This window comes from Grus americana, chromosome 28 (assembly GCF_028858705.1).
Source record: "Grus americana isolate bGruAme1 chromosome 28, bGruAme1.mat, whole genome shotgun sequence".
NCBI classification, from domain to species: domain Eukaryota; kingdom Metazoa; phylum Chordata; class Aves; order Gruiformes; family Gruidae; genus Grus; species Grus americana.
In genome coordinates this window covers 3,196,786-3,208,212 of record NC_072879.1, presented here as the reverse complement: position 1 = coordinate 3,208,212, position 11,427 = coordinate 3,196,786, and the positions used below count along the sequence as shown (strand labels likewise).

The window sequence follows — 11,427 nt, the reverse complement described above, 5'->3', positions numbered from 1 at the left end:
GGCCGGGCCCGAAGCGCACCGAGAGGGAGGCGGGGGGGGGGGGGCACCAGGGCGGCCTCCGGGCAGGCGGGCGGCTCCCAGCCGGGGAAGCGGCACACAGGACCGCGGCCCGGCCCGGCGAGGCCCGGGGCGGGGCCTGCCAGGCCGCGGGGCCTGTCTGAGGCTCTCGGGGGAAAGGGTTGGGGAGGGGGGCTCAGCTGCCCCACCCTGATGTCACAGCGCAGCCCGTGTCGCCCGGAACACGCAACAGAAGGCCTCCAATAAGAGAGAGATCGGGGGCGGAGCAATCGGAGGAGCGGATGCTCCGATTGGTTGGAGCGTGTGTGTTTTGGCGGCGGGAGGGAGGCGTCCTCCGCGCGAGCGGGGTCCGCTGATTGGCTGTCGCGTTGCCGGGGTAAGGCGACGCATGCGCAAACGGAGCCAGAGCGAGCGGCCTGATATGGACGGAGGCGGCGCGGTGCTGCCGTCCGCCCTGCCTTCGCGCACGGTAACACCCCCCAACCCCCCCGGCCCGAGGGGAAGGCGGCCTGGAGAGGAGAAGGGGGGGAGAGAAGGGGGAGAGGGCGGCCCGGCCCTTCACGGGGGAACGAGGAGGGGCGGCCCGGCCCCTCAGCGCGGCGGCAGCCCCTGTGCTGGGGGCACCGGGCCCACTTCCCCCACACCCCGGCCCTTACTTATCTCACGGCAAGTCCTGGTGGGGCGGCCCACCCTGCCCTTAGCTGGCCCCGGGAAGCAGCGGGGGAAGCTGGGGGCAGGGAGTGCCGGCTCGGGTGGGGCTGTTGGAGTCTCGTAGTTTCCGTAAACTGCGCGGCAGTGACGGACTTGGTGTCCTGCCCCGAGCCCGTGGGGTCCGGCGCTTCAGCGCAGCAGTAACGTGCTTCCTTCCCTCCTTCCGTGGCAGGACCGCGACCCAGCGTGCTGAGGAACCCGCGGTCTTCGGCTGTGTAAGTGCAGGAAGGTTTTCTTCTTAATGGGTGGTTCAGTGAGCCTTTGGGTCTTTAAGAAACGCTCTGTACTTGGTTCGCTCAGATTATATTTATAAACTACGTGTAAAAATTGGCACAGTATGGTGTAATTTGTTGGATGTGACAAGTGACCTCAGTTTTCGGGATTTGGTAGCAGGGAACTGCAGAATGTTCAGGCCTGCGGCAGCATTTTTTTAATTTATTTGTGACAGTTTTTTCTAGACTTACATGCTCAGTAAATCTTTGTGTTGCAGAGCTATAGAAAGATACGCTATTAGAATTAATTAGTTTTGGAGAACTCATGCAAAGAAATATTAATCCAGCCATAGCGAAGGTAAAATGGTACATAACTGTAATAATACATGTTCTATTTGACTCCTATATTTCTTTTTAAAAAAAGGACGACAAAAATGGACCAAGCATTGGGTAACTCTTATATTCCCCTTTTCTTCAGAGCATGCTGGAATTTTCCTTTTCTATGTGAAACACAGCCATGACGGATCAAGAGTATGTTCTTTGCATGTGGAAGAAGCGTTTATGGCCAGCCAAGGTAAAGCAGATGTACAAATGAGGAAAGGGTTGTGGATGTAGCTTAGAAATGGATGATACGGAGTAGTAAGAGGTCCAAGTAAACACATACATATTTTAAAAAAGTGCTAGTCTGTAGAGATCCTAATAATGCAACTAGATGCCATGGAATATTGGTCTATTCTGTGCTGTTCATATTAAAGATGTTTTGATGTCAGATCTGTCCTAAAGTCTAACAGACTTGGTCAAGGATTTTAAATGCATGTTTTTCTCTTTAATGTAGGTTTTGTGCAAAACTGGAGTTGCTAGGGAAACGTCTGTTACTAATGCCAAGGATACTTCTTTGAAAGTTGAAATACTTGGCTTGAAAGAACAGTTAAGTATCCTTGTTACTGTTGTATATTTGTGCTCTTAGATGTGTTAAAACAAAAAAAGTAATCCCTTTATCTGAAGGTATCTGTGAAATGAGATCATTGATTTACAGAGGGATCAGGTGGCTAACCCCCAAACCCATTGCCTTTTTAGAGCTAGCCGTGTAGTTGTCTCATGGAACATCTGTAAACAAAGTTCTGACTGTTAGCTGAGTGTGGGGGTTTTTTTCCGCTTAACTTCTGCTAACAAGTATGGCTTCTGGGAAAAAAAATATCGCAAGTCTGTTGCCAGATGAAAGCAGTGTTGTGCTGTTAGTAGTGTTTAATGCTGTGAGATTTTTCCGTCAGCTTTGTTGTATTTTCAGGATTAGCGTGAACTGTGCAGATGCCGTACCACTGAAGGAAGAATGTATAGAAAACATTGCCTCTAACTTAGGTGAGGAGATGCCATAACACTTGCTGCCTTGTATATATTCTGAATGTAAAATATATGCAGAAGCTCAACCTGGTGGACAATAGTTATATATTTCACTTCTGTATTTATTGAGAGAGGGTTATCTCTTTTCCCCTCTTTTTCTTTTTCATCCATAAAGTTTGAAAATAGACTAAACATGATCACAGCTACTTTTGCTCTTCCCTTGTGTAGTGCATTGGAAGGAACGGTGAAGAAACTTGTGTGTGCTTCCATCAAAATAAGGCATTTCTGTGTCTCTGTTCCTTGCCTTAAGAATCATGGGTGATTTAAGTGTTAAGTTGCATCTTAAACAAAAGAGACGTTATAAATAAAATTTCTTATTTCTCATATAGAAATAAAGATTATTGCATTTATTGCGTGTTCTTTTTCATCAGATCAAAGGAGTAGTTCGAGTGAGGCTGTGGAAGAACTGAAATACCGCCGTTCTCTTAAAATTGCCCTGGATATTTTGAATCAAAATGCCTCACCCAGACAAGTACCACCTTCAGAAGGACCAAGTACTCGGTTATCCCAGGAGAACAGCACAGGATTTCTCTCCTCTACCCCCTTACGTAGGTGTCGATCACTCTTTCACTCTAAAGAAAAGTCAGAGCCTGAGATTTCCAAGAGGAAGAGAGACCAAAAAAATAACCCCAGCCTGAAGACGGAGACAAAAAGCCAAACCCAGAAAGTTTCTTTGATTTTGGAGGAGAGCACTAGAGCATGTGAAAGTGGAACGAACCTTTCCAAACGTGGTACTGGGGACTTGTGCGATACATCAAACTTACATAGTCAAAACTGCAAAATACCAGAATCAAAATCACTACTAAGACAGAAAAAAATCAAGCCCAGATTGTTGACAGAGTCCAAAACAGGAAATGAAGTCTCCCTTAAGCCGAAGGAGGAAAAAAGTAAGCAAGGAAGAAGAAAATCCAGAGGTGCAGGATCACCTGTCTGCTGTGGGAATGGTGTCTCCAAGGATGAAGCACAGCCCCTTGCTGAGGAGGGGTCTCGCTCTGTCCCCTGCAAGCCTGATACAGTGGTACCTGTCAGAAGGGCGAACGCCAGGGGTCAACCGAGAAGGATGTTGCTGGATTCCTCCTGTAAAAGTGCCTCGGATGATTTGGAAAAAAGCATCAGTAGTGAGAGCAAAAGTCTAGCGAAGCAATTGGATGGCAGAAGAAAGCCAGTGAGTTCAAAACAGATTACTGGAGAGCAAGAGAGCAGTGCAACTGTGTCCTTGCACAGAAAAAGGAAATGCAGGAATTGCCCTGGATCTTCATCTGGGCCATCTAAAAATGAGATGCTTCCTGATAGCTTCCCCTGTCAGCGTAAAGAGGAGGAAGATAAGAATACTTCACACGTGGTTATGAATAAAGTAAAGCAGTTTCAGCTGCCTGACTTTGAAGAAGATGAAGGTGGGCATATTGCTTGGGGAAGGGAAAACTTCATCCCATTTGATTGTCAAGCACTGTTACTCATCTTGGGATGTTGTGCTGCTTTTGTGAATGAGGTTCTTAAATTGTTGGGTTTAATTTTGGTTTAAGTTTTGGAGAAGCACAAAATGCAGTTGCTTTGATGCTGGCTAAAAACTGGTGTGGTACTTAGGTGGTCTGGAGTTGTTTGGGGTTTTACATTGGGAAACTGTACTTAGCAGTAATTCTTACTCTTTACTCCATACTTGCAAATTTCACATGTAGGTTGGTTTTTTCTTCACTGCTGTCTAGTTAGTGTGCAGGTCAGTGTTGAGATGAAATGGCACTACGTAAAGGAACAGGCTGGTACAGAGTCCTGAAACGAGCCTGTTCTTGTTCCTTTCCCTTTTTCATCTTTTATTCAGATTATTAGATTTTTACCTAGGCAGAGAATTGAGAGTGTGTGTGGTGTGGCAGACCCTCGTGTTTCGGTGACTCGCGCTGCTGTGGGCTCTCTTACGCAGGGATGTGTTTCACCTGGTCTAAGCTGATGCTTTTTTTTTTATCACTATTCCACACTTATGAACACTGGTACTCGCTGCTGTTGGCAGGACTGGAATCATCTGACGTGTCTTCAAAGATAGTTTCCTCAGAAAGTCTCTCTCGCCTCTCAGCTCTGGTAGATGAAGAGGAGGAGGATGAAGAACTACCTAGTATTTTATCACATCAAGGTGAGACATCAGTATACCTGTATGAGACTTCTTCCCCCAAGATTGATGTGCTCTTTTAGGGTATGCGTGCTTCTAGTTTGCTGATGAGCCTTGGTAATGAAACCTAACCTTTCTAGAGAGTGAATCCAGCTTGCTTTGAGCTTGGAATAAAATGCAGCTCTTGGATGCTCCAGAAAGGCTTTTGGAACCAGAATGAAATGCAAATCATTGTGAAACTGGGCAAGGGCCTAGGATTGAAACTTCTGAGTTCTGTGCTGCATTTTGGGGGGTGGAGGGGATACCCTGTCACCTGTAAAAGCATTGAGGTGAAACTCCTGAAAGGAGGCTGATAAGAGAGAGTGAGCTAACTGTCTTGTGTTGTTTTTTTAAAAGAAAAATTACTTTATTTTTCATCATAGAACCACAATCAATTGAAGAAGGGATTTTGGTCTGGTGCAAATTGCGAAGGTACCCTTATTGGCCAGCAGTGGTAAGAACAGCTTGCTGCCTTCTTAGAGTGCCATTGCAAGGGGTCTAATAAGGAGCAGCTTACTGAGTTCTTAAGTGTCTTTTGCCCTTCTTGACTTGTGTATGGCTGGAAATGGTAAAGATCTTCCAGTAAAGTGTTCCAAAGATAATAGAAGTAAATTTACCTATGACAAAAACATGTAAAAAAATAAACATGGTTGATTGACATATGTTTATATTGGAGCAGAGTGTTACTACTGAGCCCTTATAGCTTGTGTTGTGACTTAGGGTTGTTGTACCCAACAAACAAAAGAAAGAGGATGGGTCCTTGTGCACTAACAGAACCGCTCCATCGGGGTAACTTGCTATTCTTGCCACTTTAAACTTAATTTTTCATATTTGTGTAGCTTCCTTTAAGTATGGGGTGTACTATATAATATTGATTGGAAAATGTTATGAGTATTAGGATTTTAGGATGCTAATGAGACTTTATCCTTTCAACAGGTAAAAAATGTGAAGCAGAAACACAAAAAGGCTTGTGTGCTGTTCATAGAAGGGAATACAGATGACAAGAAAAAAGGGTAAATGTTGTGGATTCTGATCACATTCTGGGCAGTGTTCTGTACTCTCTTCCCAGTAGAGGACAGTTAAGGCTCTTGGTTAAAACTAAAGTTGACCACAGAGGGAGGGACCAAGGTAGGTGAGGGTCTGCAGGTGTGGGCTGCGTGCTTTACCATGCAGCCAGTTGAGAGGGGCTGGCATTCATGTGAACAGCTGACACAGATGAGGAATAAAATTAAAAAAAGGCTGGGAGCCCAGCTGCTGTTTTTACATGTGGTGCCCAAACTTTCTGGAGGCACAGGCCTGCCTTTAGCTTTATTTTAAAGCCAGGTACTTCTCATTTGTTAAAAGATTCCATAGTTTTAGCTTATTATGAAAACAAAAACTAGTAAAACCTGCCTGCCTGAATTCCTTATGAAACCTCCTTTTCAGGGAGGTGTAGAATTGCAGTAAATAGAGGTGCAACTCAACTGCCTCTTTCCCTAACTGTGTTTCTTTGTTTCGTCAAGTTTCTCAGTATCTCTTAAGAATCTGAAGCACTTTGATTGTGAAGAAAAGCAGGACCTCATAGTAAGTACTAGCAGTAAACTGTAACTGCAAGTGTGTACGTGTGTTAGGAAAATAAAGTTGTATACAGAATGTATAGCTGACCCTGCGGGAGGAGTGTGGTGCAGCTGACTGGTCTGGGTTTGTTCACCGTTATCTGTTCTCTCTCACTCAATTCAGCAAAGTAATTAAATGTAATTTGTGCTCCACAAAATGGAGAATAATATGGGAATGGGATACCCTGGACACTTTTTCCATCTTGGTGAGGCTGCTGCTGAGAATACATGTGTATGTGGAAGGCGTGCAGTCTTTTAGGACTTTATTTTCACTTGTGAGTTTTCTACCTGCAAAGCCACTCTCATGCTGCATGGCAAGGGATGGCAGAAATTGAATTTCAGGAAATGCAGAAAACTGAAGTAAACTCTAACTCATTATTGTTAGCCACTTCTGTTACCTGGTTAGTGTCCTAGACCTAAAAGCTTCTGTAGGCTGCTCTTTTTAGGACTGTAAATGGCTCTTGTTTTGCAGGAACGAGCCAAAGAAGATTATCGCCAAGAAATTGAGTGGTGTATTCGATTGATTTCTGACTATCGAATTAGAGTAGGTAAGCAATGAGTTGGATGATGTATATCAGAATGGATGACATCAGAAAGAAGATAACTGTCTGCTTTGTTTCATAGGCTTAATTGAACTGATAAATAACCCTGTTTGGGCTTTTTAGGTTGTCATTCTTTTACGGGATCCTTCTTGGAATATTTTGCTGCCGATATCAGTAAGTGAATTCATTATCTTTTGTATTCTTCTCTTAGTAGGTAAAGTTTAGCTCTAAGTTTACTTACCTGTGTTGAGTCAGGCACCAGACCCTGTGAGGGAGTGCCATTAAAATTACCACACACCATTATTGCACTCTAACAATTGGTATTTAACTTTTGTTATGGGACTGAAAAACCTTAAAGACAATCAGGTAACTGGTTACTTCATGTTGTAGAGAGTTCACTTCAGAGCTCCTGTCAGAGTTTCAAGTCCCTAATCTTTTTTTTTTTAAGGCATGTTGGTGGTGGGTTTTTTACCCTCTTTGGTAGGGGAGGAAGAAAAATTTATCTCTTACCAAGAAAAGTCCTTTACTTTATATTTGCATATGTAAGTATGTATGTGAGAGAGCCCCTTGTTTTGTATATTTAAGCACAAATGATTGTGGCTCTTCTTTCAGGCTACCCAGTTAGGAAGGAAGCCTATCAAGGTTTAGTCCAAATGACCTTTCCAAATGCGGCACAGGAAGATGTTGAAGAATCTTCATCAGAAACTTCCCTTCAGAAGCCCTCCAAGAAACTTCTTCCTGACAGAATGAGAGCCGCTAGAGATAATGCGAATAAAAAGATAGTGGAGTTTATAGTGAAGACTAAGGGTGCTGAAGAGCATCTTTTGGCTATTTTGAAAAGCAGAAAACAATCCCGGTGGCTGAAGAAATTCCTGAATTCAAGTCAGTACGTGACCTGCGTTGAAACGTATTTAGAGGATGAGGAACAACTAGACCTTGTAGTGAACTACTTGAAGGAAGTGTATCGTGAGATAGACACTAAAAATCTGCATCAAATAAACGGAGATGGAATAAAATTTATTTCAGACGTCCTTTTGCCTGAAGTAAGTAAACATGAAACACTGAGAAAAGTAAACGTTACAGTAAGTAAATTACAGTCGAATCACATAACCCTAGTGTTATGACTTGCAGAGTGTTCACCAGGAGCTGGGTGATGTTTGAGCCGGGTGCCTACTTTAAGGATGAAACTGCTGAGTTTCTATGTATATCTTGAGTGAAGAATGTTAAAATCAGTGCAGGAGGCTCTTAAGCCATGTTCATGGGCTGGTAATTGGGGAACAAATATGTGTATGTTACATGTTGGAGAAAATAAATAAACAAAGCAGCAGGATTAATCAGTCCATGCTTCTGCGGGCGCTGCAGATGTTGGCATTATTGGGCTGGCAGGGTTATGGGCGAGATGAGAACTGGTGTAATTCTAAACACTGATTTTTTTTTTTTTTAAGCCATTAACGCAGAATGGAGAAGCTTGAAGTAGCATGGTGTTTTTAAAGGCAGAATGATTGCTTTCTGGTGATTTCGATTAGTTCTGAAACTCTTCAAAGCTTTGGGTTGGTTGATTTGGTTTTGTTTTTTACTTTGGGAATGATAAAGGACACTTTATTTAAGGACTTCAGGTACACAATGAGCAGTTTCATCCAAGTTTCCTAAGTGATTGAGGAGCCTTGTCCTAAAAATGTGCTCATCTACTGAGGCAGTTTCAAATCACTGGTGGTAATTTAGCTTTTGTTTCACGAGTATAAATGAACTAAATGTTTTCATAGGCCATCATTTATGCGATTGCTGCTGTGGATGACATAGATTACAAGAAGGCAGAAGAGAAGTACATAAAAGGACCATCTGTGAGCAAAAGGTATCTTTTTACTTTTAATATTCTCTGAATTTTTCTTACTAGTTTACTGTTTATACAGAAAAGTGTTGAGTATAAGGGCAGAAGAGTTCAGTATCCTCCCTTCTGTGAGGCAAGCTTTCTCGTTGCCTAAGTAACGAAATGCTTAAACATGGGAAACATTCTTGCTGAGCTACTGTAACACACTGCAAACTGTTGAATATGTTAAGATTATTTTCACTACAGGACTTCAATGTATTTCTTTTCAGGGAGAGAGAAATATTTGATGAAGAAATTATAGAAAGGAAGAAATGCAAGACCAAACTAGCATCTGCAGACAGCATCTGAACAGTGGTACAAACTTTCCCAAGTTATACTGGCACTGAGTGTATATAATGCAGAAGTGGTTATTTGTATAAAATGTGTAATTTTTACTTTTTAAAATCCATGTGTATATCTTCAAAAGATGTAGTTGCTATAATGGTGTACTACTGTTGGATACAGTTGTATCTTCAGTTTCCCTGCTCTCGATTCTGCATACTGGAGCTGCACGCTGCTTCCCTTGGTCTTGTCACGCTGCACTGCCTGTAAAAGACGATGCAAACTGTGTAGGAACGCCTCAGTCCTCACCCATTCAGTGCCTGTACTGTGGAACTTGCAAAGACCGCAAGTGTTAAGCAGAGCTTCTTCATATACCATTAAGGCGTTTTTTTAAATGAATTATTCTGGCCAAATATCTGGCATAGGAAGGGCTGTTGTCCTCAGAAAAACATGTACTGGGAAATTATGTAGCCACGTCTTGCCTGATGACTGTACTGCTGCTGAATGTCCGCAGGTTTCCCATCTGAGAACATTTCCAGCAGGTCGACTGTTCCTGCTTTACATATGTCTAAAAGTGTAGGAAATAAAATCGGTACCTAGTGATGCAACCTGAGTAACACAGGTTTTTTTTGTTGTTGTTAGGGCAACTGTAAAATGCAGTGGAAAAGGAATTCAACGTTTGCTTAAAAAAACAAAATCACTTTTCCATTTAAAAGTGAAACCATTTTGAATGCTGTTTTATTGCTTTTTGAGGCCATGATTTTAGGAACTCTTAATTGTCTTTTTCTATCTGATTGAGATATCAACTTAATCATGCGTAGTTCCCTCCCCTAGCTTTTGCTAAAGGTGGAGTGTATTGCAAATCGCCTTTGACAGACTTGCGGTGCTATTGATAACAAATGATAAAAGCCCAATGATTTGTATTTTTCTATATTATAGTGCAGATGCCATCTACTTGCTTGTCCAATAGAAACCAAGATGATTTGAAATTAAGGAAGAAGTTTAAATGTAAACTGGGATACAGTTTTCTGGCTACAGTAATGATCAGAAAATATTTTAATTACACTTTTTATTACTCTGTATTCTGTGATGAGTTTCAATATGCATTTGGAATCCTTATTCCCATTATGGAAGGGATGTTGAGAAGTACCTAAATCATAGGAATGTAACAGGTATTTAACTGGACTGTTCTTTGTTTCATTAAAACCTGTGAGAAGGGATAATGCATTTCCTGGGATAGCATAGGAATTTAATGATGCATTGATAGAGTTAACTCTGGACCTGAGTGACACTCAAAATGCAGAAGTTTCCAGCCCATAACCCCAGGTGCTGTTGTAGGTGCCTTCCCATGGGCATATCCTCAGGTTTCCCCTCTGTTAAAACCTAACGGTGTGTACGCTTCTTAATTACAGTTCCCAAAGTGCTGTTAAGATCCTTCTTCAAACCAGGGCCCAGAAGTAGAGCTCCCCCATCACCTTGCCTTTATCTCGGTCCTTACTTTTCCTACCTTTTGGCTAACGCTATCTTGGTTTGATTCACCATGGACAAGTTCTCATTTGAAAAATCAAACTATCTTCTGCCTGAGGATGACTAAGAGTGTACGTTGTCTAGAAGCACTCTGAAATGTTTACATCTTTAAAAACCACATTCAACTTCTGAACCAGGTGGTAAAGGTTACTTACAGTACCTTACAGTAATCAGTCTTGTGATGTGCAGAATTATCTGGTCTCTAATTAAAGCTGGATGGAGTGAATCATCAAAGGCTTGTCATTTGTTTGAACATGCTCAGGGCCGGGTCCTGCACTTGGGTCATAACAACCCCGTGCAATGCTACAGGTTTGGGGAGGAAGGGCTGGAAAGCTGCTGAGCCAAAAAGGACCTGGTGGTGTTGGTCAAGAGCCAGCAGAAGGGCAATGAAGTGATGAAGGGTTTGGAGAACAGGTCTGATGGGAGCTGCTGAGAGAACTAGAATGGACAACAGGAAAGGGGAGGGTGTACCAGGGGAGGTTTAGATTGGATATTAGGAAAAGTTTCTTCACCCAAAGGGTTGTCCAGCACTGGAACAGGCTGCCCAGGGAAGTGGTGGAAGTCACCATCCCTGGAGGGATTTAGAAGGTGTGTAGATGTGGTGCTTGGGGACATGGGTTAGTGGTTGGACTGGCAGTGTGAGGTTAACAGTTGGACTGGTGATCTTAAGGGGCTTTTTAAACCTAAACAATTCCATGCTTTATTTCAAACACTGATTTTAAGCTGTGGTCTTGCATGCACACAGGCAGATGTTCTTCCAATTTTATATCAGGTGAAGATTATTTTTGTATATCGGATAAAACTGTAGTATCTTGTGAAGCTGTGTGAAACATAATTAAATGTAGGGACGAGTACAAGAAAGCAACCTTACTGTTTTCTGTTCTTGTGCTTTATTTAAAACAGGTACTTGCATACTCATCCCTGCCAACAGCAAGCTACTTGTTACAGTTGTTTGGTTTTAATCGATGTGCCTTTGTCTGCTGAGCTGCCTCCTTCACCCCGCGGTGTTATATCCCTCCCTGCGTGTCATTAAAACAATTTGAAGCATGATTTGGGGAGGGTGTGGTGCATCCGCCGACGCCTGAGCGCCCCGGGAGCCGTTTTGGGGCTTAACGGAGAGAACCGGGAGGTTTTG

General features: G+C 43.0%; 1 protein-coding gene across 3 annotated transcripts; it reads left to right on the top strand.

The window, feature by feature from the left end:
* The first annotated feature begins 399 nt into the window (after window positions 1-399).
* PWWP3A (PWWP domain containing 3A, DNA repair factor) lies at window positions 400-11,340 on the top strand. Of its 3 annotated transcripts, none has more exons than XM_054805555.1 (15): window positions 400-487; window positions 902-944; window positions 1,420-1,515; window positions 1,777-1,868; window positions 2,230-2,300; window positions 2,714-3,736; window positions 4,345-4,464; window positions 4,863-4,933; window positions 5,416-5,492; window positions 5,982-6,042; window positions 6,547-6,622; window positions 6,740-6,790; window positions 7,229-7,659; window positions 8,380-8,468; window positions 8,714-10,526. In XM_054805555.1, exons 3-15 carry the CDS (start codon window positions 1,459-1,461, stop codon window positions 8,790-8,792), a joined length of 2,298 nt encoding a protein of 765 aa, XP_054661530.1. In that variant the 5' UTR covers window positions 400-487; window positions 902-944; window positions 1,420-1,458; the 3' UTR covers window positions 8,793-10,526. The 3 variants fall into 3 exon arrangements, with proteins under 3 accessions (XP_054661530.1, XP_054661531.1, XP_054661529.1); XM_054805556.1 differs by lacking the exon at window positions 400-487 and adding an exon at window positions 11,196-11,340 and having other exon boundaries at window positions 538-944; window positions 8,714-8,798; XM_054805554.1 differs by lacking the exon at window positions 400-487 and adding an exon at window positions 539-684.
* Window positions 11,341-11,427: the final 87 nt, after the last annotated feature.